This window comes from Pleurodeles waltl, chromosome 1_2 (genome assembly GCF_031143425.1).
Source record: "Pleurodeles waltl isolate 20211129_DDA chromosome 1_2, aPleWal1.hap1.20221129, whole genome shotgun sequence".
Taxonomy (NCBI): Eukaryota; Metazoa; Chordata; class Amphibia; order Caudata; family Salamandridae; genus Pleurodeles; species Pleurodeles waltl.
In genome coordinates, this window is record NC_090437.1 from 108,283,527 (window position 1) to 108,310,347 (window position 26,821).

At 46.4% G+C, this 26,821-nt stretch overlaps 1 protein-coding gene across 1 annotated transcript in view; it reads right to left on the reverse strand.

Moving 5' to 3' along the window:
• Nucleotides 1-26,821, reverse strand: part of IDUA (alpha-L-iduronidase) — a 1,520,091-nt gene that overhangs the window by 136,194 nt on the left and 1,357,076 nt on the right. Inside the window, exon 12 of the mRNA XM_069236746.1 lies at nucleotides 21,927-22,003. Within this exon, the coding sequence (XP_069092847.1) occupies nucleotides 21,927-22,003 (77 nt within the window). The remainder of the gene's footprint in view (nucleotides 1-21,926; nucleotides 22,004-26,821) is intronic.

A 26,821-nucleotide genomic window follows, 5' to 3' on the forward strand; every position in this document is an offset into this window, starting at 1 on the left:
AGTCTGTATTAAGTACCTGGGCATCTTTTGGAGTGGATGATCGAAAAAGCTTCCAACTATGGCTTGGCCTATGTGGAACATTTGTAGGGTGCATGATGTATGACAATGAAGTGGGGTTACAGTGGGCTTAGTTTTGCTGTGTATAAGCATAAATGCTGGGAGCGTGAAAATAGACATAATCCCAAACGCGTGTAGTTACCATGTTTTCAGGGCAGTATTTTAGGTAGAGAATACAAAATGATCCTTACCTAAAGTCTAAGGTCATTGCATAACTCCTAGATAAGTTGTTATACTAGATACTTATGAATCCATGCTCTCATCTTATATCACACTTATCTACCTATCACCATATGTCATGTCTCTATCAATGTATCCTCCATTCCCACTTTGACTCATCCCAAATCCGTTCTACTACTTTCTAAATAACTCTGCCTAAGCTCTTCCCTCCGCTTCCACATCTAGCTCACCCAAACCTAAGTTTACTACCATGATCTCCCAAACAACCCTACTATGTTCTCCCTCATTTATCTCACCCTGCTACTATGATCTCCCTAACCCTTTCCACAGACTCTTCCCTCCTCCATGCCCCCTTTACTCATCCCAAGTCTAAACCCTATTACCATAAACTCCCAATTAACACTTCTGGGTTCTTCCCTCCTCCACCCCTCCATTACTCCAGTCAATATAACTCTCAAACTCACATATCCGCGGCTCAAATTAACTCATAATGATACTAAAACTGTACTTATATTTCCCTATACTAATCCACCACTAATTCCTTTTGAGTTCCGGAGTAGCGTGCTTCTCGCCGTAAAGCACTTCAACGCCTCATCAGGGGCAGTAAGTGCTGCATAAATATTATTACAGTACAATACAATACAATACAATAATTAAGCAGTCAAGCTACAGTCATTTCGGGATTCTTTGATCTACAGGGGAGAGTCCAGTGACCATGGCGAGGAATTCTAGCCTGATTACCAGGAAGTAACTGGGATGTTAACATTATGCTTCCTGTCACTATCCTTGCTTGCATTAACATGCACAAAGCATAGGAGATCCTACATAAAAGAGCACACGATGTACTTAAAGGCGTAGCTGCAAGGCGGATGTTTGGGGTGTGACGTCCCTCCCCAAATAAATGCTTTCGTGGCTCAGAATCGGGTCTGCTACGCCTGTTTTCGTTTTTCTCGTTGGGAACTGTGAGATTCACACTCCCTGAATCTCACTGACTACGCTAGTCCCCTGCATATACTGTTATACCATGTCAAGGTCACATCGCTAGAAATCCATTATTCTTAAATTCCGTTTGAGATGGTGGTAGCAAACAAGTATTCTTGCGCAGCCCCGGTTCCACAGTCTACAGAACCGTATGGACGTGCAGCTTCCAGAACTACAACCGTGAACGTCTTCGTGTGTTGTCCCTGTTGCTTTATCAGAATTTGAAACGGTGAGCCAAAGCCACCAACTTAATACAAATGTACACGGTTTCTTGCCTTGTTGTGCTGAACCAAATGTCACAAAAAACGCGTCCCAAGCCCAAAAAGGTCTGCCATTTCCAGATAAATGGGTAAAGATCTAGGATGAAGGCCCTTAACCTTTTTTTCTGATAAACTGTTTTATTGATTGATTTTGGCAGTTACGCATTATCGCCACTAACACGCTGAACTGAACACTCATTATTAGGGGATGCAATCTGTGGACATTTCTTGCCAGGTATTATGTTCCTTTAGTCCAGGCCATATAATGATGGAGCCATTTGCTCCAGATCCGTGGGTAGCCTCGTGTCCCGTAGTAAGGGTTCTTCGAGTTTGCCGTACCAGTCCATCCCTGCACGCCATTCGGGAAGGGTAGGCAGGATGGTGGACCTTCATTAAAGGGGCAATGTCTCTTTGGCCACGATGGTGGCCATGCCGATGAGGTAGCAGTCTTCACAAGTGTCTTCCAAGCCGTCTAGGACACCCAGAAGAAGCGTTTTGAGGAGAGGGTGATGGTGGTTTCCAGCACTTGGGTGAAAGTGTTCATGATGCGTTGCCAAACAAGTGGTGATGGGTTGCACTGCACAGATTACATGTAAAAGTCTGCACTGGGTCAGGGACATTGAAAGCATTCGGGTGTCGGAAATTTCTCTGCATGCCACAGTTTACGTGGAGGGACGTGTGTGGTGTAAAAGTAGTTTAACTGGAGGAGTCTAAATCTTGAGGCTATCGCGATTTAATGCCATGCGAGGTGCGCAAGTGTCCAGTCCGTGTCGTCGAGTGGGCCGATCCAGTTCTTCTGTTTTTGTCTCCGGCGAGGGAAAGCCTTTGGGTGCATTGTGGACAAGTGTATAGTAGATTTGGGATGTTCCTCCCGGACCCAATTTACCCTTCAGCAGTTTGGCCTCCCGGAGGTTGTATTCAGGGTTGTCCTTAAGTTCGGGCTTAAGAGTCGAGAGGGCGTGGCAGTGTTGGAGGTACTTGTGGAATTGGGTGTTTGATAAGGCATAGTCTGTTCGTAGGTCTTGAAAGGAGCAGAGGGGATCCCCTTTCCATACGCCTCCCAGGTTGGTGACACATTTCCTGCCCCTTTTTGAGAAGCCGTTGAGTGGTGTGTGCAAATGGACGCCCCTGCCATGGGGGAGTTTGTTGCATCAGGGACTGCCCCCACCTCATTTACCTTAAGGAATCATGCTAGCTCATGAGGACCACTTTAATAACTTCAGTGAGTGTGAGTGGGATAGGGTTGTCATACAACAGCCCCATCAGTTGTTCCAGGCGAGGAGGAAGAGCTCCCTTCGGTAGGCTGAGTCATCCCACCAGGGGTCAGCCAGTCACTGATAACCACTGGATGTGCTGCACTGTGGCAGAATCAGAAATCAGCAAGGCCCCTGTCATAGACCGACTTCAGGCATTTCATATGTGCCATGTTGGTGGGAGAGATGGAACAGAGCACGGATTGTATTGTCAACGCAAGGTCTTGGTACCAGTTATGGGGGATCATAAGAGAGAAATTTTGAAAGACATACAGGTAGCAAGACAAGATCATCATTGTCAGTAGCACGATTTTCCCTAGTATATGTAAGGGCATAGTTTTCCAGTCCACAGGTCGGCCCTTGTGGCTCTCAGGAGTGGGGCCATGTTGAGGTCCTACGTGAGTGTAGAATCAGTGGGTATGTGGTATTTGAAGCAAGCAGGTGGATAGGGATATCCGTGTGCTATGTTGTGGACGAGAGGTCCTCTTGAAGTGGTACCAACATTGATTTGGTCTGACTGACTTGGAGGCAGGAAGCCTTCCTGTATAGGCCTAGGATCTCCAAGCAGCATGGACCGGAGGATCGTGGGTTGGCGAGGAAGAATAGAATGCTGGATACGTAGAGGAAAACCTGGTGCTCCGTGCTGTATGGCCACCTACAGACGCAGGCTTTACACCTCAGCAGCTCTGCTCGTGTTCAATTAGCAAGGCAAAAAGAATTGGAGATAGTGGGCAACCCTGTCGGGTTCCCCGCTGAATGGGAAAGGGCTCAGAAAGCACCCTGTTGCTTAACGTGCAAGCTTGGGGTTTGGCATAAAGCAGTTGAATGTGCTTGCTCATTATGGGTGCCCTAGTTCCATTTTGTCGTATTTGAGAAAGAAACCCCAGTTCATCAGGTCAAATACTTTTCAAAATCGATCAGGAGGAGGGCCAAATGGTCCTCCAATACCCCCATTTTATCTATGGCAACATGTACTCACCGGAAGCAGTGGTGGGTACTCCTACCTGGAATGGAGCTGCATTGGTCCGGATGAATCAGTTTGGGTAGTACTGGGAGAAGCCTACTAGCTATGAGTTTGGTGAAGATCTTGATTTGTGTGTTGAGGAAGGGAATGGGCCTATATGATATGCAGAGTTTGGGTGGCCAGCCTTGTTTGGGTGAGCATTATGGTGGCCAGGTCTGCCTTTGGTGGAAATTGTCCCTTTTCTAGGGCCTTAGTGTATATGTTAAGCAGTTTGGAGAGGTGGGTCTGAGTATCTGCAGTAGTATTCAGGAACCTGTCCAGTCCTGGTGTTTTGCCCGTTTGTATCGTTTCCTTGATTTCTTCAGGGGTTTTCGGGTCATCGAGAGCGACCTGGTAAGATACGGGGAGTGATGCCAGGGGTATCTCGTTTATTAAGAGGTTCTGTTCTTCTTCGAGAGGTCAGGAACATCTACCATACAGAGATTTGTAGTATGTGGTGAAGTTCTGCGCTATCTCTGGGGAGCATGTTGTCGGATCCCATCTGTGGCCAGCACCATCATGTTTCACAGACATTTCTGGTTGAGGCCTGCCAACATTGCTGGGCCTCCTCTAAGGCAGCTTGTCTCAGGGTAGTTTTAACCAGGGACAGTTGTCTACTGTAGGTTTCCGTCAGGTGTTCGATGTATTGTTCCTCAAGATCGAGGATACAGGTTTCTAGGGTTATCATGTCTTGGGCTTTCCCTTCCTCCTTGCCCTGGATATATCCTTTAGCAATTCCTCTGAAAACTGCTTTACTCGCAGCCCATGGTGTTCCAGGTGATTCCACTGTGCCTTGGTTCCACATGAAGTAGTCATTGAATTTGATGGAGAAAAACTCTTTCTCTCTCAGTTACCATACGTTAATGGGTCTTGGGATCCCCAACCATCTCCTAAGTACAAGCAGGATGATCAGAAATGTCTTTGTGGTGAATATCGATAGACATTATTCGTAGTATGTCAGCTGTGGGTAGTAAGATGAGGTTGATGCAGGAGAGTGTTTTGCAGGAGAGTGTTTTGTGGGAGAGTGTTTTGTGGGAGAGTATTTTATGGGTGGCTGAGGTGTGGGTGTGTTCTTCTCCACAGGGGTGACAGATCGCCAGCTATCACAGAGGTCCAGTGAGTCTAGCCAATCTCTCTGTCTCTAGGACCTCAGCCGGTGATCAGTCCTAAGTGGGCCTGAGATATCTCTATCAGGTCAGGAATAGCATCTAAGTCATATACCACAACCGCCATCCTATAGGGAAGGTTTTAGACAACATCCATCAGGGCGTCTTGTTTGGCTGTCTGCAAATGAGGTGGTATAAATACACTAAGGAAATTGTAGTGTCATCCTTGTATGGATTACATTAATTCCCCAAAATCTACTGAGAGGGTCTATGAATATGGATGTGACCGGCATGGGGAGATTTTTTGTAAGAGTACTACTGCACCTTTGCGTGAAGCCTGCGTGGGATAACCTGTTGTATCTAAATCTCTGCAGGAATGGACAACTGGACCCCCGTAGGTGGGTCACTTGTAACATGAGGACCAGGTTTCAGAGGCGTTTGGCATGTTTTAGGATTGAGGAGCGTTTGATACAGTCAAGGAGGCCATTTATAGGTCATGATATAACAGGTAGTTGTGTCAACTTAGGGGTAAGTGTAAATGTATGGAGGGGTCTCGCTTGGGGTGGCTCACCTGTGTGGAGAGCCTAGTTTCCGGGGTGGTTGGCTAGTGTAAAGAGCCACCTGGAGTGGGCAAACTGCAGTAGTGGTCCTTTGAGTGCGGCCTGTGGAGTGGTCAACAACAACAGTAAAAACAAATCCTCATTTTCCCCAACTCTATTCACCCCATACTTCCCTCAGTGAAGCATCTGTCTCCCAAAATCCCTTTGTAACAAAGATATAACTCAACTTTATGGGCATAAGATATGGATCTCCTCCTGTATTTTGGATTCTTTCAGTGTTCAGACCCTGTTGGGGTTTGTTGCAGGGCTGGGTCTCACTACCCTGTCTTTAGCCATCATCACCCTACCAGCCATATTACTGAGGTCTTGTTGAAGGAGAGAGATGTTGATTCCAACTTTCCTGATCTTGGCCTCCATCGCTGCCCACAAGATCTGGATGGCAGAGAAGATCATGTTTGTGTCTGCAGGATTCACAGCCCTCGGAAGGTCTGGGTCTCCGCTGCACAGGCCTGCCCCACCCACTGGTTGCATATTTGCCAATTTTAGCTTGCATCTGGGAGGAGGACTCTTTGCCTTTTCCTTTTCCCATAGTGGATCCTCCAGGAGGCTGGGTATGTGTGAAGATACAGTCGAGTAGGCTGCATGGGGGCAAGCCTGTGTCCAGGGCTGATGGGCCTCCTTGCAGGACTTGGCGGCACAGTTCTCAATGCACCTGTCCGACTGCCCCGGGGTCTCCAGGGGAAGCTTGAGCAGCTGGTCGGGCACAGCCCTTTGAGAAGGGTGGCTTTCTCAGGCAGTCCAGGGGTTCTTCATCGACAGGAGGGGGTCCAGGACGCAATAGTTCCTCATAGCCTGCTTACACCCCAAAAATTCGGGGGCAATACAAGTGGCTGCGAGTGGTGGGGTATGGCTCACAGCCACTGATGGTCTGATCTAGCTGGGGATTGGAGAAGAGAAGTAGGGCTGACTTATATGTAGTAAAAAGAAAGGTTTGTGCCTGGCAAAAGGGTGATTTTCCCAGGTTGACATGGAAGTTCACAACTGCACACACAAGCTCTGTAGAGGCAGCCCTGAGACATGTTTAAAATGCCACCTAAGTGGCTGGCACAATCAGTGCTGCAGGCCCACTTGTAGCATTTAATTTACAAGCCATGGGCACATGTAGTGCACTTCTACTAGGTACTTATAAGTAAATTAAATCTGGCAATTGGATTTATGCCAATGTTACCATGTTTTAGAGAAAGAGCTCAGGCACCTTAGCACTGTTTAGCAGTGGTAAAGAGAGCAGAATACTAAGGCCAGCAAAAACAAAGTCAGCAAAACAGGAGGTCTGAAGGCAAAAAAGTAGGTTGTGGGAAAGTACCCTCTTTCTTGGATGGGTACCCCCATTTTCTGCCTGTTGTCACTGTGTTTGACTGTGTTCGCTGGGATCCTGCTAACCAGGACCCAGATGATTATGCTCTCCCCCTTTAAACTTGGTTACTTGAACTGCACACACACCCACATTTGGCATACTGGTGCCCCCATGTAAGTCACTAGCATATGGTACTCTGGGCATTGGGGTACCAGGGTATCCCCATGGGATGCAGCATGTATTATGCCATTGATGGGGAGCCCATGCAAAGTGTTTTGCAGGCCTGCCATTGTAGCCTGTGTGAAAGGGTGCATGCACCCTTTTTACTACAGGTCACTGCACCAGGTCAGTAGCCCAGAGGACAGGGTGTAAGTAGCTGCTGTGTGTGAGGGCACCCCTGCACTAGTAGAGGTGCCCCACGAACTCCAGTTCCATTTTCCTGGACTTCGTGAGTGTGGGGACGCCATTTAATGCGTGTACTGGACATAGGTCACTACCTATGTCCAGCTACATACTGGTAACTACAAACCTGGGCATGTTTGGTATCAAACATGTCTGAATCATACCCCAATACTGTTGGCAGTATTGGAAGTATGATTCCATGCACTGTGGGGCTCCTTAGAGGACCCCCCAGAATTGCTCCTACCAGCTTTCTGGTGTTTTCCAGGCAGCCCAAGATCCTGCCACCCCTCAGACAGTTTTCTGCCCTCCTGTTGCTTGAACAGCTCAAGCCCAGGAAGGCAGAAGAAGGTTGGCAGAGACCTCTGGGAGCATCGGAGTGGCCAGGTCAGGCAGATGATGTCAGTGCCCTCTTCTGATAAGTGGTCACCCGGCTAGGTGACCAACCCCCCTTTCAGGATTATTAAGGGTCTCTCTCTCGGATGGGTCCTCAGATTCAGCTTGCAAGATTCCAGCAGGGCTCCTGCAAGCTCTACTTCGACTTCTAGCCACTGCAACCCCAACTGGACCCTCCAGGAACTGACAATCTGCATCCACAACGAAGACTCTGCTTGCAACATTGTTTCCATGGCTCCTTACAGCTTCTGCAACATTTCCCCGGCTGTGCATCCTCTGGGGGTGCAAGTCTTCAATCTGCATGAGAAGGAAGAAGGAATATCCCTTGGAGTGTAGAAGTCACTCCTTGCATCCGCAGGCACCAACTGCAATGACGACCGGCTACATGGATCTCCTCTCATCCTGAGGATCGTGGATCCTGCATCACGGTTGGTGGTCCAGAGTAGTCCTCTTGGTCCTCTCTGCAGCTGTCCAACTTTGGTGGAGGTAAGCCTTTGCCTTCCAACGCAGGACAGTATCCCTGTGCACCGCGTCTCTTGCTCTTGCAGCTACCAAGGCCTGTTTGCATCTCCTCTAAGGGATCTTCAGGCTCTGTGTAGCCCCAGCCCTCGGCACTCCTTCCTGCGACGCACAGCCCTCTGTGTTTTTCTCCTGCGGCATGCGACCCTTCTCCAATTGTGCTGCGTGGGCTCCTCTGTGACTACTGGTTCCTCGTCCAGTGGGTCTCCTGTGGGGGCTGCCCTTCTTCTGTGGACTCTCTGCCTTGCTGAGAGACCCCCTTGGACTCCCCCCACGGGTTGAGTCCTCCTGGACCTTCCTTGCTGGACCCCGGAATCTCCAGTTTTGCTTCACCGCGACTTCTGCCTTTGCCAAAGCTGTTTGGTAGCTCTTCCACTCCACGGACCAACTGCAATTATCCATCCGGCGTGGGACGTCAACTGCACCCCCCAGGAAATCTTCACCTGCTCCAGGGCTGCATTCCTGACCGTTTTCGTCCTACCGTCGACAAACTCCTGCATCCACAGCTGGGTTGGTAGTAGCTCCTACTTCTCCAGGACTCTGCTGTGACACTCTGGACTTGGTCCACAGGTCGTCCTCTTCAGGAATCCACTGCTGGTTTCTTGCAGTCTTGTCTGGGTGTTGCATTGTCTTCCTTTTGGGTGGTTTGGGGAAAATCTAGTAATTTACTCCTTTCTTTCTGGTAGCTAGGGGACACTGTGGTACTTACCTTTGGGGTTTCTTAGCACCCCCAGCTGCCCTCTACACATTCCACTTACCTAGGTTGGGGTTCTGTGTTCGCATTTCATTTTTTTAGTATATAGTTTGGGCTCCCCTAGGGTGACAATTGTCTATTTACATTTGCACTGTTTTCGATCACTTTCTATGCCTATTGCTGATAACTGGTGTACACATCTACAATAGTATGTTACGTACCTCCTATTGGAGGATTCCCTCTCTAGTACTTCTTGGTATTGTGTCACTAAAATAAAGTACCTTTATTTTTGTAACACTGAGTGTTTTCTTTCATGTGTGTAAGTGTTGTATGACTAAGGTGGTATAGCATGAGCTTTGCATGTCTCCTACATAAGCCTTGGCTGCGCCTCCATAGCTACCTCTAGAGAGCCTGGCTTCTAGACACTGCCTACCCTACACTAATAGGGGATACCTGGACCTGGTATAAGGTGTAAGAACCTCAGATACCCACCACACACACCAGGCCAACTTCCTACATTGGTGGCAGCGGTGGAATAAACACTTGCAATTGCCTTACTACTTTGTCACTTTCCACAGGAAAGACCACTTACTGACTAGGGGTACACACTGTACTTAGTGTCAGGGAACTAGTCTCTTAAGTGTAGGTAAGCTAGGGGTCTAGGCATAGCCCTTGCTATAAACTCCTTTTGAAAGAGTAGGGGCTAGGGTAGTTAGGTACACCTACACCAGTCTAACAAACCATGTCCTCAGAGCAGAACACATCTCAGGCCATGGACTCACAATATGTGGGCCTCACTTTGCAAGGGTTTAGGGAGTTGTGTTCAGAAAGTAATTTGAAGACAGGTAGGAACCCTAATAAGAGTTTGATCTTATGCCTGCCCTTCCAGGATGACCAAGATCATGCTGGTAGCCAGAAGGGAGAGGAAGCAGACTCAAGCTCCCCTAGTCTTAGAAAGACATGATCTAGACAATGAGGAGGGTCAGCAGGGTCCTTCAAAGGATCACAGAGTCCCTAGTAAACCCTCTAGGCTAGCTGAGAGCACTTCAGGTAGTGAGAAGGGAAGCCATAACAGTAGGGCCCCTTTTGCGCCCAGAGGGTTAGTTGAAAGGGTCACTAGAAATAGGGACAGATCCTCTTCTGCCCACTCTCATGTCACCTCAGTATCTGTGGGGACACACTGCTCATTTCAAGGGGAAGACTCCCTAGACAGGGAACTCACACAACTGAGACTAGAGGAAGCCAAGCTGAGACTGCAGCAGCAACAGCTAGCCCTAGATGGAGAAGTCTTTGCAGTGGAGAGAGACAGGGTTTGGGGTTAGCACCCCAAAGTGGCAGCAGCTTTAGTTTTAGGGAGTGTAGGGCTAGGAAGGACTCTTGGCTCCAGAAACTTAAACAAAGTTGTTCCCCCTAAAAGGTGGGAGATGACATGTATAAGTCGTTCACTGCTCTGGACAGGACCTGTACGGTACAAAGGGTCCCTCAGAGACAGTGGGCTGCTATCCTCTGGCTCTCCTTCTCTAATGAAGGGAGAGACAGACTTCTCACCGTCAGAAGAAGATGCTGACAACTAATCTGTTCTAAAATCTGCACTCTTAGATGGATTTGGTCTCGCCACTGAGCAATATAGAATCAAGTGTAGGGAGACCAGCTAATAGTCCTCCCAGGATTGGGCTGATTCTGTAGAATACTCTGTTAAAGCTTCGGAAGGCTGGTTACATGGCAGCAAAGTCACTGATTATGAGGGCTTGTATAATTTGATTTTAGGAGAACATATTTTGAACAACTGTGTGTCTGACTTGTTGCACCAATACTTGGTTGACTCAGATCTGGCCTCTCCCCAAGAATTTGGAAAGAAGGCAGACAAATGGGTTAGAACTAGAGTGAGCAGAAAAGCTCATACAGGGGGTAACAACAAGAAAAAGGAAGCAGGTACGTCTCAAGACAAGGGTGGGGGCAACGATAAAGACAAGGAGTCTTCATCAGGCCAACAAAACTCTTCTAGGGGTGGGGTCTAAAACCTCTTCCTCCCATAATAAAAAGCCTTGGTACTATATATGTAAAAACAAAGGGCATAGGCCAGGAGACAGCTCCTGCCCTAAGAAAGGCACCAAGCCACCCACCACTACAACCCCCACCTCTACCACTGCCAGTAGTGGTGAGTCTGGTAGCAATAACCAATCCAAGGGTGTAGCTGGGCTCACTTTAGGGAGTGTAGTGGGGGCTGGTTTAGCCAGAAAGGCAACAGAAGCTGTTTCAATCTCTGATGGGGGCACTGATCTTGCCACCCTGGCTGCCAGTCCCCTTAATATAGATAAGTACAGGTAGCAGCCCTTAATAAATGGTGCTCAGGAGGAAGCCTATAGGGACACAGGTGCAAGTGTCACCATTGTGACTGCAAAACTGCTGTCCCCTGAGCAACACCTACTTGGTCACCCGTACCAAGTGACTGACACCCATAACAATACTATGTGCCACCCCATGGCAGTTGTTGATTTCAGCTGGTGGGTGGTTACTGGTCCTAAAAAAAGTTGCTGTATCCACAGACCGACCTGTAGAGTGTCTTGAGACTTGGAGACTTCAGCTTGGGCTAAAGTAGAATTGGAGGCTCATGCAGAAATGCTGGGCATCCCAGGGCATATTGTTGCCTTAACCGGGGCACAGGCCAAGAAGCAAAAAGATCAAGGAAACTTGGAACCTGGAACAATGGCCCAAGAACTTCCAAAACCGAAGGGTAGAAAGGGCAGGAAGTTGCCCCCTACCCCACCCTCCAGTGAAGATTCCCCATTTGAGGAGGAGCAATCTATTCCCTTGGCAGAACCTACACCTGAGGAGCTGAAAGCTGATACAGCTGAGCTCCTAGGTGCAGGGGGGTCTGTCCGGGAGAAATTCAGTATGGCACAGAAAACCTGTCCCACACTGGAGGGCTTGAGTTAGAAAGCTGTCCTTCAAGAAGCAGAGGATGTCAGTGGCACCCACAAGGTGCATTGGGGAGACAACCTCTTATACACAGAGCCAAGGGAACCCAAACCTGGTGCCACCAGGAGCTTGGTAGTACCTCTGCAAAATAGAGAATTTTTGTTGACCCTAGCACATGGCATTCCCCTGGCAGGTCACTCAGGCCAAAGCAAGACTTGGGACAGGCTTGTCCCTCACTTTCACTGGCCCCACATGTTAGAAGATACAATGGAATTTTGTCGCTCCTTTGTCAACTGTCAAGCCAGTGGCAAGACAGGTGGCACGCCAAAGGCCCCTTTAATCCCACTTACAGTGGTTGGGGTTCCCTTTGAGTGGGATGGGGTGGATATTGTTGGCCCCCTAGATCCAGCCACAGCCACTGGGAACAGATTTACTCTGGTGGTAGTGGACAATGCAACCAGGTACCTAGAAGCTATTCCTCTAAGGACCAATACAGCTCCTGCAGTGGCAAAAGCCCTCCTGGGAATTTTCTCAAGAATGGGCTTTCCTTAAAAGGTAGTATCAGATAGAAGTACCAACTTTATGTTTGCATACCCCATGGCAATGTGGAAGGAATGTGGTGTTACTTACAAGTTTACCACACCTTACCACCCCCAAACCAATGGTTTGGTAGAGAGGCTTGATAAAACTCTCAAAGGCATGATCATGGAAGTCTCTGAAAAACTCAGGAGTAGATGGGATGTCCGACTCCCATGTCTCCTTTTTGCATACTGGGAGGTTCCTCAGAAGGGGGTGGGATACAGCCCCATTGACCTTCTGTTTGGACACCCAGTGCAATGGAACCCTTTGGAGCTAGAGATAAGTCTTCTTCCGGGGACCTTGCAGGACTATGAGGGTGCTCTGGTGGGAGGTCCGGGGTGTCTGTAAAGTCCCTCGACTGGGGCTTTCTCCTGGTCCAGTTGCAGCTCTGGGTGAGCTGTTTTTGGTGGGGTCCGACGTACACTGAGTAGTTCCTGGGATTTTGGCACAACTCGGCCACGGGAGGGCGCTATGCCACCAAAATTGGCACACTTGTAGGTCTCGTCCAGGCTGTCATTGGTGTGTAGTCGGGTCCGGCTGCGACTTCCTGTTGGGGAGATGTCTTCCTGGCAGTGAAGTGACCCTCACTGGTCTGCTGGTTCCTTGTAGGTTTCTTTGGTTTCCGGAGTGGTGCCTCCACTCAAGAGGTAGATCTCAGGCTATTTCAGAATCCTGGAGGTCCTTGGTGTCTTTTGAGGTCGGTCCAATAGCGGCGATTGTCAGGACTCTGGTGCAGCAAGCAGGGGTCTTGGAGCCTTGTCTGGTGCAGCAGGTCCTCTGTTCTCGTCCTGTCGGGTTCTTTGGTGCTGTCTTCTTTTCTTCCTGATGAATCTGATTTCTTGGTCTAGGGGAGCCCACTAAATACTGAATTTAGTGGGCGTTTTAGGGGGAACCTAGGACACTTACCCTTGGGTGGCTACACCCATTACAGTGACCACTTTCTGTGGGAAGGGTCACTTCCCTAAATCTCATTAGCTATTTTGCTGCAATCCAACATTGAGGAAAATAACATGGAGGATCCACTTCACCTGCAAGCCCCTAGGGGCGGTGCATACTCAGTGAGACCATTCCTCCTACCCTTTGTGTGGTTTCTCACCTTTGCTCCTGCCAAACGTGGGGGTTGGCAAAGGGGGAAGTGGGGTAGATTGCAGTGAAGTGGAGTGTACTGGACTAGAATAGAGTGGAGTGGGACAGACTTGCGTGGACTAGGGTAGATTGGGCTAGAGTGAGGATGACTGAAGCGCAGTGGGGTATATTGGAGTTGAGTGTGTTTGTCTGGGCTAGGATGGGATGGATTGGGGTAGACTGAAGTCATGTGGGATAAATTGGAATGGAATGGGGTAGAGTGGAGTGGGGCAGACTGGAGTAGGGTGGGGTGGACTGGGGTGGAATAGATTGGAGTAGGGTGAGATAATGGGTTGATTGGATTAGTTAGGGGTGGATTAAGGATAGATGGGGTGGATTGAAGTGGGGACGATTGAGCTAGATTGGAGTGAGGTTGATCAGAGTAAACTGAAGTACAGTGGGGTAGATCAGAGTGGAATGGGTAGACTGGAGTTGAATAGAGTTGGCTGAGGTAGACTGAGTGGAGTGGGTAGACTGGAGTTGAGGGAAGTAGACTGGAGAAGATAGAGTGGAGTAGACAGGGGAAGAGTGGACTGGTGTGGAGTGGGGTAGATTGGGTGGAGGGGAGTACAGTATACTGGAGTGGAGTGGAGAGGGTGAAGACTGGATTGGAGTGGGGTAGACTGGGATAGTTTGGAGTGGAGTGGGGTAGATTGTGGGAAACTGGAGAATTTGGTAGATTGGATTAAAGTGGAGTGGCCTAGAGGGATGTAGAGTGGAAATGCAAAGAGTGGAGGGGCAAATAGTAGAGTGGCATAAGGTGGAGTGACACAGCTGAGTAGCACAGAGTACAGTGGCAAGTCGTAGAGAGGAGTGGTCTGGAGGGAATGGACTGGTGTGAAATGACGTAGAGTGGAGTATCCTAGAAAGTAGTGGCATGGCGAAGAGTGGAGAAGTGTGGAGGGGCTTAGAGTGGACTATAGTGTGGGAGAGTGGAATGGTGTAGAATGGAGTGTCATAGTGTGGAGTATGTATGGTGTAGCAGTACAACACATTTTCAATTGAAATGACCATTACATTTGCACAGACATACAGCTTTACTGTACACAATTTAAACTGTGTAGAAATGTCATCACCTAGTGTATTGATAAGATTTGATCATATTCAAATATTTGTCTCCACCACACTTCAAAACTACAAAGAAAATATGTTTCATTCGTAGTTTCCTTTTTCTGATTTATTCTGAAATATCCGCACAGTTCATTTCCAGACAATTTATTTTTGTTGAGTGCCAGAAAACAAATCCTGTCTTTTCACAGCAAGAGTGTCACATACATTCTCTCACTTTAAAAGTCACAGAAAGTAAACACTAAGGGCCTGATTTAGATCTTGGCAGTCTTGCTGCCGATCCTCGTCGTCGGCGGACACGAAAAGACCATCAAGGCGACGGTCTTCCACCTGCCGTATTTAGATGTATTGTGGCTGAGCCACCGACTGTCATGAGCGAGTGTTCTACCTAGCTATCAGGCCAGCGGGTTCCCACTGCCTGTATTTAGACATTACAGTCCTGCAGGCGGTGTGTACCGGCGCGGTTTGTTCATAGAGGGAGGACATTGCTGGACTCAATGGGCATTTGACAATGGAAGTGACCATGGATTAGAGGTAAGTCACACACACTCACCCTTGCTATATGAGTCCACTGCAACACACACAACACAACACATTCAAACCAATATCCATTGGTATTCCAACACAACATGTACATGCCACAAACAAAAATACACCTACATCCATTACACAACATACGCAGTAGTGACACTGCACCCACACATGACACAACCAACCCAACTACACTCTCATTTACACAAATGCACAAGTACAACTACAGCTATCATGTCAGCAACCGCCACACAACAACATGCACCTGAAATCTGCTTGCAGCAACACAACAGACAACACAACATCCAGACCATATACAAGTGGCACACATACTGACAACCACAAAGCCCACTACACCTCCCTCCACATCACAATGGCAATCACATTGCACACACACATACACACATAAACGTACAGACTCACACATGCGACTTGAAGCACAACTTGCAGTACAACATGACAGGTACAGGTCCCCTTACAATGTGCACACATCGGCACAGTTGACAAGTGTGAATGTAACATCATTGTGGCGCCAGCATTCATTTGGCAATGAGTACTGATGCTATAATGACTGCTGTGTATGTGTTGTGTAACACTGTACCCACACCCTTGTCTGACCCACCAGGGCCACTGACATATGCATGTCACAGTAATCCAGTGGTTCCCAAACTGTGCGCCACCAATCTCAGTCAGGGGCGCCACGGTCACTTCAAAACTATCAATGCTGCACACATTGTTCAGCAGTGAACCTTTGCAGATCGTTTCAATGAACTGCAGTTCCTGTAAGAGCCACCAGATGCCAGTATGAGCACAGATTTCCAGAACGCGGAACAGCAGCTCTGGTTGCATCATTTTTATTGCTGAAGGACAACTTTAGTTCTACTTATCCATGTTTCCACTTTTGTAAGCCACCTCATCCTGAGAAAAAGTGCAGTTTTTCACAAGAATGGCACCCCTGCCCTACACACTGAAGGTTTTGTTTTCATTGTTGCATTCTGTCAAGTTTGCTGGAATACTGCTGATATTTTACTCTTTTGAAGTAGTGAAACATGCTGGTGTTAACATGTTTTTCTACATTCCTGTGATAGTAACAGTCAGTCGGGCCCTTAAATTATCAGAGATTCTCAGGCTTACCCCTGCAACAAATTGATATAATTTTGATTCCAGAATGTATGCAGTAGGAATTTACATATATCCTCTTTCAGTGTATGATGGTGTACAGAAACAACAAGCTGCCAAGATTGCATTTGGCATTTTAACATATTCTCTTTTCCTTCACTCTGAACCGATGCTGCATTTGCCATCATTATACAACGTCTCTGCTAGAAAGCTGATGAATGAGAATTACAGTGCACGCTGTAGCCCTTCCTCCCGCCTGCCAAATAAAGGTAATGTAATGGGGAGCCGCGGCCAACGGCAAATTGGTCAAGGAAGCCGCAGGTCGAAAAAGTTTGGGAACCACTGCAGTAATCTAATAAAATTACTGTGACATGTATTTGTCTGGATACCGTGCCCATGTGCAGTGACCCCCCCCAAAGTACAAAGTCAATGCAGGTTCCCAACCTTTCCGTCAAGCAACAAGGGGGATCGTGTTTTCTCCGTGGTCCAGTGGCAGCAGTGGCGGAGGGTCCTGTCAAGTTGTGTCCAGCCAGAAACAGAAGAAGAAAGGTGAGTTTTCACTCCCTTTATTCCAAATCCGCCAAGTCAGAAGCTGAGGTTGGAACACCACTTTTGTTTGGCACATCAAAATCTGCTCAGCGGTGTGGCTGGAGTCCCAATGTCAGCCACATTTTTCTATGGCTCCGTCGGTGCATATGGGAATCTTTGGCGGAGTTGGCAGAACTTGGGCGGGTTAAAGTCTAAGGGACCGCCAACATCTAAGTCAGGCGGAGAGACTGCCAAGGCAGTGGGTGGGTTTTCCGTCAGAAACCCCGTTGTGGAACAGTTACCGCCAACTTTTAAATCAGGCCACCAGTTCCCTCGGGAAAAAGACCCTGACATTTGGCCTCTGTCTTCAAATGCACAGCAAATGTGACAAGAATAAGATTTAAAGGCTTGTTTACAGAAAGTGAGCGCTCAGAAGAATATAGCAACAAAGGATGCTCCACAGGAGGAATAGACTCAGGCTGGACAGCCTAAAACAAATAAAGCCAGCAAATAGAAATCAAGCAACTGTGAGTTACAAACCACAAGCTAACAGTTAACAATGTAGGAAATGCATTCCCAGGTAATATTTCAGAATGCCCACAAGATGCCATTAGCAAACCAGACAACTGTGCTGTCTGGTAGGCTTCAACTTAAAAAGGAAGGTTTAGGACTGGAAAAAGGTTTATTTCGCTTGGTCGAAATATCAGTTTACAACTTCACACACAGCCTGCAGGGACTGGCCTGGATATATCCTTCACAGTGCCACCGTACTGGGTGGCACAATGAGCATTGCAGCACACTTGTAGCATTTAATTTACAGCCCATAGGTGCATGTAGTATCACATGCTATGGATTTATAGGTAAATGAATGTGTCAATTAGGTGTATGCCAATTTACTTTTGTTAAGAAGGAAGACCTTTGCCTATGGTTGGAAAGGGTAAAAAGCACAGAGTTCTATGGCCAGCAAAAGCAGGTTCTGGAAAAGGAAGCAAGCATCTGGGGGATCACCAAGCAAAAGATAATCTTCCCCTACAATGCACAAGATAAATTAAGAATTGTCAACACCAGGGCAGTGCGCAATCTACGAGCGACTAGAATGCAAAAACCCAACACTATCAAGATAACGTAATTTATGCATTGTGCTGATAAGTTGTTGTTTAACCTTTTGCATTGCAGAGTTCAATCCTGAAGACTTATTTTTAAGGTGCTTATAAATACTGTTCATTTGCAATGTATTGCTGCAGGCTTTCAGAGTGTGTCAGGGTGTGGTCCCTTTCCAGGGCCTTCTAGAAGCTTTTCCTGCAGCATGCCTGGGTGTGGTTGTGGGCTGGGCCAAGACTCTATAAAAGGGAGCCAGCCCAGCTACACGTGCTCATTATTCAGAGGTCGCGGTGCAGAGCAGCAGCAACTTCCTGAGCTCCTGTTCCGGTGGCCTACCTTGATCTTCCAGGCCTCTGCCCTTCATACTACTTTGGTGATCCTTAATCAGGGCGGTAAGACAGAGGTTGGGCTGGGCCCCTGACCCCGTTATCGAGGACACTCAAATTCTTGGGCCTTATTCTTCATGATAAAACAATTTACTCTTGCGCGTGTGAATGTTCGTTTGGACTTTTCATGGCATTTGCATGCTGTTACTCGAATCGGCAAGACGCGCGATTCTTTCCTTGTGCTGAATTCATGATATTCATTATGCGCTACCATTCCTTGGCAGTTACATGATGGCCTTCGAATCGGCAAGACACGCGATTCGCTTCCTAGTGATTTAACCCTTGATATTCATTGTACGCTACCATTTCCTTGGCAGTTTCATGGTGGCATTCGAATCGGCAGGACGCGCAATTCTTTCCTTGTGCTTAATTCATGATATTCATTGTGCGCTAACATTTCTTGGCAGTTTCATGGCGGCATTGGAATCGGCAAGACGCGCAATTCTTTCCTTGTGTTTAATTCATGATATTCATTGTGCGCTACCATTCCTTGGCAGTTACATGGTGGCATTCGAATCAGCAAGACGCGCAATTCCTTCCTCGTGTTTAATTCATGTTATTCATTGTGCGCTACCATTTTTTGGCAGTTACATGGTGGCATTCGAATCGGCCAGACGCACAATTCTTTCCTCGTGCTTAATTCATGTTATTCATTGTGCGCTACCATTCTAAGGCATTTACTTGGTAGTATTCGAGTTGACAAGTCGCGTGATTTACTCCTTGAATCTACGTTGTGTTATTATTGGTGCACAATCCTTCTATGGTGTTTAATACCTATGTGAAAATCTGCAATGTGCGCAATTCATGTTCCAACATTTTGAGAGAACAAAAAAGGCCAGAGTTCTAGAAGTAATGTTGTGTGTTCCTGATATGTATTCTTAAAATAAGATTCATATGATGGTTCAGAACTTATTCAGATTGTTTCCTGATTCTCATGCTAAAGAAAGTACCTGAATTTGAAAGTTTCATTTAACCTCTCTTGATTCCCTCACAGGTATTCAGTCATCTTGAAGCCTAGTCATTTTAAGTCTATTCTTAGGATGTTCATGTTTTCAGAATGACAATGCTTAGAGTCATAGCCTAGTACTGATTTCATGAGATGTAATTTTGATGTTGTGTGTTTCAACCTTTTGCTTCCTACAGGTCTCCTTCCCAGCTGTTCCTTTCCTAATCCCCTTTTCCCCACTTGGACTCTCTTAGACTCTGTGACAAATCTAATCAGAGTATTGGAGCTGTCTTGTGGTGGAAGTGTTGGGAAGGTGCACAGACCTCAAGGATCTGGTGACTCTGACAAGAATGAAAAAACGATCCAGCATAATCATGGCAGGCATGTGCTTGCAGAGCAGCCAACTTTGAAAAGTATTGTGAATAGAGTATCACTGTTTTAAAGTTGAAACATTGCAGCCATTTTGAGAAGCAACACTTTGATCACAGTACCACACTGGTCACCCTTTTTAGAATGTTATTGTGCTGTTTAAGATATTATGGTATTGTGCAGTGTATTATACCTTGGCTCTGTCTAAGGACCTGCCAGTCACCCAAAAAAGGAGAAGGAAACAAATGAAAAGGGGTCCTGTAAAGTGAGAAAATGGAACACTAAAGTACTAACCCAACACTCCTGGCACCGAAGCACATTCAATATTAGATGCATGTGCACATGCGATCAGATTAAATGGTGAAGCTCAGGATTATAATACCAATAGCTGAAGAGCACTGACTAATTGCCTTGCGCTATATGCTGTCATGGGCAGAAACAGCATTAGAAGTACACCTAAAAAGGCCAATGGCTGAAGAGGCTGACCCAAAGCCCCTCTACACATGTATATATAGGTATTTGTATTGATTCTTTTAGTCCATAAACCTGGCAGATAGTCAGATCAAGATCTAAGATGAATTTTAAGATACAGTGAGCAAAATAATATATACAAAGCCTACAGTTGGCAAAACAATTTGCAACTCATTCTGAAGGGGTCTACAAGGATTATTACATTTCCAGTTTACTACCCCGATGGCTTGTCTAGGGTGTGACCGACTCAAAAATCCTTGCCTTTTATGTTAATCTGTGACATTCCATGAAACAAAATATCAGCACAGAGGCATTTACACAGTGTAATAATCTACTCGTAAATGGCTTCTAGCATTAATTGCAAAACAATTCAGTAGGAATAGGGCATGCCTCCTGCCTTTGGGATAACTTATCTTAATAAACAGATCAGGCGTATCACATTTTACATACATTTGCCCAATGAATCAATCAGGCAAATAGCAATTATCGTTGGCTATTCACCATAGCTAACTCATGCCTACTATACATAGCATAAGCTTTTTCACAAGTCAACCATCAAACATATAGTGATAAAATTATAAATATGTACAAATTGTAGTTCACAAAACCACAAGCAACTGCTCCTAGGAGGCTGTACATGGATTATCACAGTTCACATCTTCTACCTGCAATAGTTGTCAGAAGGAGATAACCACCATCAAACTACTTGCTCGCTGGGGTAATTTGTGAGACTCCATGTACGAAAATCCCTGTCTATGTTTTACCACATAGCTTAAACAAATGCTTTTAATAATAAATAAGTAAGGCCTATTGCCTTTTTTGTAACTTTTCAAAATCAAACTTTCACACCTATGCTGTCTGACATATAATTTCCCAATGAGTCAATCAGGCCCATATTCTTTTTCAGTGATCTCTCATAAAAAACAGCTCAGGCCTAATGTATTGAGGATGAGCTTTTTCATATGACATTCATCACTCATAAAATTACAAACATGTACAAAATTACAGTTTGCAAAGCAATATATAACTCCTTCTAAAAAATACCCAACAAGGATTACCACAGTGTAAATCATCAACCTTTAGGGTGTAACTAAAACCCTTGGCTGCCTTGGTAATTTGTGAGATTCCATGTAATAAAATACATGTCTACAGCTTTAACATTGTGTAATAACAATCCACTCTTAAAGGACTATTGGCTTTAACATATTCCTTTCACAATAAATAAGGTAGGTCTACTATCTATTTTGTAAATTTCAATACTAAACAGATCTTCGGTTCTTAATTTATAAAATAATGAGTGCCAGGTCCCAAATTGCTCCTTACAAGCCAGTGATCGGAGCTATCAAATATCAGGGGAGCAGAATATAAAGGCTGTGCAGTTTTGATTCCACCTTATGGCTTTTTAGTCTATATTCAGACCCACGCCTGTCCTTTTATCACATTGCTGCTGATTGTCACTGCCCATTTATCTCATTCTTGCTGGTCCTTTTTATTCCTGCTTCTTGCCTTTTTCATTGTTTTTCTGCCTTTCTCATCCTTTCCCCCTTTTGCATTTTTCTCTGTCCTGCTGAAAGTCAAAGTCTGATAAGGAAAAATATGTGCCAGTCCTGCAAAATTAATATAGTTAGTCCTCACCTGAAACCACCAGCTTAAATAAAGCACTGTATGTCAGACATAAGGCATCATTGGCTTGCAATCAACTCAGGCCTATTTTACGAAGCATAAGCTTTATAAAATGTCATGAAATGCAATTGAGGAACATAACTTATTTCCACTCAAAAGCTCCAGTTAGGGTAATCAATATGTGGGTGGGATCTAAACTTATACCTCAGTAGTGCTTACTAAAGTTATTTTCTGTTGACTACACAAGTTCTGCCAACAGCTCCACAGTCAAGCCAGACTTTAAAACATACAGATTAGTAGGTACACTAAGTGAAATTAACTGTTCTTGTGCAGTAAAACAGACAAAGACAGCTACATTTCTAAAGCGTGCTGTTTTAATAACTCTGTATTTATACTCACTTGCTGTTCACATGGTCATCCTGCCAAACTATTACAACCTGCCCCTTTGTGAGAGGGATTACACGCACACCCGTCACCTGAAAAGAAAACAAATTAACACATTTATATATATATATATATATATATACACACATCTCCCACTAGCGGTCGCCAGTAAGTAATTATAGTTAGGATGATGCTTCCACACCAAAATAATTTTTTGAGTTGCCTATATCTTTGGCACTGACAAATCTTCACAAACTAAAAAAAAAAAAAAGTGTGCAAGTGATTCTTGTTGTGCATGGAAAGTTTTGGGGTGATCTGTCAAGCAGGGGCCGAGGACAAAAGGGGGGGGGGTTAAAAAATGTGTTTCCCATGTTAATTCCTATAGGAGTTTTTAACACAACTACAACCCGAACCGCTGGACAGATTTACATCAGATTTGGCACAAGGCTTGATTTTGTTCTGCAGACTGTCCTTATTTAATTTGGTATAAATCTGTTCAGTACTTTAGGAGAAATTAATGGAAATCCAAATGTGTATATCTGGGCGAAGCCTGAGTACAGCTCTCATGGTGAGCTCTGATTGGCTGTCAGTACTTTAACCAGGCAGTGCAAGTGGCCATCTTGTGACCTATATACATGATAGTAGCCCAGTGAAATGTATTGCAGTGAATGGCAGGTTTTGAGGATCACAAAAAGGAGAACATATAAAAGATGATAACAAATTTTAGTTACAATACAAACCATTTGTTGATGGTACCATGCTCTGGTTCCATCCACATATACAAATTTGGTTTTAATTATCTCAAAAAACAATGAACAGATTTACACCAAATAACATAAGGGGTACTTTCTGGACAAAGAGCTACCTTTCTGCCACCTTTGGTGTAATTCAGTCCAGTGGTATGGGCTGTAGTCATGTCTCAATTCCCTACGAGAAATTGCATGTGGGAAAAACATTTTACCCCTTCCCATTCTTTTTCTTGGCCCCCGCTTGAGGAATGATCCCGAAATAGAGCAGCTGACCTGACTTTCATACTCTTTTTGAAAATTTCAGGAAGATTGGTCAAAGGTTGGCAACGTTATTGGTAAAACAAAAATGGTTTTCCTATTGAAACAAAGCCCTAACTATAACTACTTACAGGAGAACAAGCTATATATATATCTATATAATAATATCAGGGAAAAGTATAACCAGAACTGATTACAATATATTGTGATGAAACAAAACACTGCCAATGTCATGGTTATCACAGCTACAGCCTCTGCACTACGTAACAGTTTCTAACCATCAGAGCATTTTAACACAATTCAGGATATAATGTGGGTTTCCCCAACATGAGTCCTGAAAGCTAACACATTCAAGGCATGCATGTGATTTTTCACTTTGCAAAAACAATCTTAATAAATCTTAATTATTTCCAACATATTCAGACAAAATGGATTGTTATCATTTTTATAAAACAACAGAGCTTTTGAAAAACCAACAAATGCGAAACACTCCGAATGGATTGCAATGATTTTTCAATATTTATAAAAAATTTAATGCGTGATTGTGTTAATCACACACTTTCTGTGAATCCCACCAAATGAATGCCAAACGGGATCTCCTGAATCTCTCAGATTACAATGACACATATATGCATGTTTATATAATGCTGCTTTCCCAAACGGCATGAAAGGCAATCACATTTTTTTAACAGAATAATTGAAACAGCCAACTCATTCATGTGCACAAGAAACCACCCTCAGGATGGTAACGGGTTAGCAGAAAAAAAAAAACACTGGCAAAGCCAATTTGTCTCGCTTACCAAAGTTGAGTGAGAGAAGGGATCGGATTTGCCAATGCCTGACACCTGCATGCCCCTACTACTGCAGCATAACCTGCACCTCTGTGTACCTGAAGCTAGGTGTCCAACTGGGCCAGTCTCCTGCCTACCCTAGAATGAGGGTCAGAAAACTGAAACAAAGAAAATCAGACACTATCCCAATTAGGAAGAAGACAAAAATAAGCTAGCACTCTCACAAAGACACACAAAACAATCGTAAGTCCCCCTTAACCCCTTCAATGCCAGGCTTTTTTTCCATAGGGTGCAGAGTCTTTTTTGGGGGTAACTAGCACTTAGACCGGCATAACGTTTTTTCCACACAAGGTATACATGCCTAATTTACGTCCTTTTTTCCAACATCCTGGGATTCTAAACGTATACAGGGTTTGGGGATTCCCTTGGGGGGGGACCTAAAAATAGCCAAAATACAGCAAAATGTTAGGGGGAAAAATGCTCCACAAGAAAATGTCTGTTTTTTTCTACTAATGGCATGAACTACACGTTTGCTGTGCTAAAGTCAACATCTTCCTAACTTTCAGGAACATGCAGGGCTGAACCAAAAAACAAAGGGGGTCATTACAACATTGGCGGTAAAAGCCGCTTACCGCTGTGCAGAAGACCGCCAACACACGGCCGTGGCCGCGGAAATCCGCCACAGCTATTATGACCCACACCCCGAAATCCGACAAAATTCGGACACCCACACAAGTCCGCCACACCAAAGGTCAGTGATAAACTGGCGAAAACAAAATCTCCACCGTCACGCCAACAAATACGCCCATGCTATCACGACCCACGAATCCACGCGACGGTCTTTCAACTGTGGTATTCCATTGGCGGTACACAGCGCTGCGCTCAAAATACACACACATCTCCAAAACACCACCACATTGGACAATTCGAAAGACACACACCTGATACACATACACACACCACTCCCACACACTCAATACTATATAAAACACACACCCACATCACCCACAAACCCCTACGACAAAAAAATCTGAAAGAAGGCCAGAGAGAGACACCACCATCCACAAACTAGCAGCCACAGGCAGTCAACACCATCACCCACACTACTTCCACGCACAAAACACCACTCACCACTACATATCACCACACTTATCACCACACACACCACCCCACACATCATCTACACCACCCCATGGCACGGCAAAGACACCCCAGGTTCTCGGAGGAGGAGCTCAGGGTCATGGTGGAGGAAATTGTTAGGGTAGAGCCACAGCTATTTGGATCACAGGTGCAGCACACCTCCATAGCTAGGAAGATGGCGCTATGGCGAAGAATTGTCGACAGGGTCAACACAGTGGGACAGCACCCAAGAAATAGGGACGACATCAGGAAGAGGTGGAACGACCTTCGGGGGAAGGTGCGTTCCGTGGTCTCCAGACACAACTTCGCAGTACAGCGGACTGGCAGCGGGCCCCCACCTCCTCCCCCACAACTAACAACATGGGAGGAGCAGGTCTTGACTATTCTGCATCCTGAGGGCCTCGCAGGAGTCGGTGGAGAAATGGACTCTGGTAAGTCAAATCTTAACTATCATATCCCCCACCCTACCTGCATGCTATCACAGACCCCCTCATTCGCCCCCTCCCCTATCACTATAACTCCTCACTAATGTACTAATAACACAAACCACCCATCCCAACACCAAGCCCTGCATGGCACAACAAAGCATGGACACCCATCACTAACGCATGCCCACTGCACATACCCATAACACCCCCCCTCAACCATCATCACACAAGCCCACACACAGGAATGCTAGCACTGGGGTACACGCTCACCCACCCATTGCACACCATGACACACACAGATGCAATAATCATGCCTGTACACCCCTGCAGGACCACTACCCAACGCCACCAGACAGGAGGGTCCAGACATTTCCACCCCACCCACAGAAGAGGCCCACAGTGATGACAGCAGCTCTGTCCAACTGGATCCAGATGACCAGCCCGGACCATCGTGGGCCTCGGGACAGTCGGTTCCCCACACCCAGTCACAGGCCACCACAGACCTTCCACCCTCTGGTAACACCAGCACAGCACCCACCCGGCCCATACCTCCGTACCCAGGACACGTCAATCAGCTGTGTGTCCACCACTACAGGGAACCCAGGATAACCCACCACCCCAACAACAACAGGGACCTGGGGGCAGTGGTAGTGGGCATACGGTCCAGGGGACGGAGGCCCAGGAACAGAGGGGAACTGGGAGGGCTGCTGTGCGACAGGGGGCGGACAGGCCTAGGGAACCCACTCTCCAAAATGGCCCTCTCCTCCATCATGGGAGCATACCACCACTCCCAGGAGACGATGGCAACGGTACTGGCCAAGTTTCAGGAGACCCAGCGCCTGCAGGAGGAACAGTATTTGGGCTTCAGGGAGGAACTCAGAACCATCTGCACCGACCTGGGCACCATCGTAGGGGTGCTGAAGGAGATACTTAACACCAGGAGGGACACTGTGGCACTCCAAGGGGCCCCTGACACTAGCATGGATGATGAACTGCCCACCACCTCCGCCGGCGCTAGTGGACAGGAGGCACCACCACAGGACCACCACACCAGCACCCCACCCCATGCAGACGGAGAACCACCCCGCAAACGGTCCCTGAGATCCAGGAACAAGACAGAGCACGATGCCAAGACCCCCGCCAAGAAATGAGACCACCCTGATTGTCATCCTACTGTCCCACTTTGTAACCCTGTCCATATTGGAACTGCCCCAGCTCCACTTCCTATGCCCATATGGGCAATGCACCTGTGAGACTAATAGACTGGACTCTGCCATGGACATTCCTCCACCATCACCCCTCACCATTTTGAAACCCCCCTCCAATATTTAGCGCTGCAATAAACACCCTTGAAGCACAAAACAATCTGGAGTCAGTCTGTGATTTTGAAAATGTGTATTAGCAATGACAGTGACAAAATGCGTTCTCAAATGTAATGTCAACATACCTATGTCACACATCTCAAGTCCATAAGGAATCTAAGCAGATGACACACGTTGGAAACCACACCTGTGAAACCGTAATGTAAATGTACAACTCAGTTA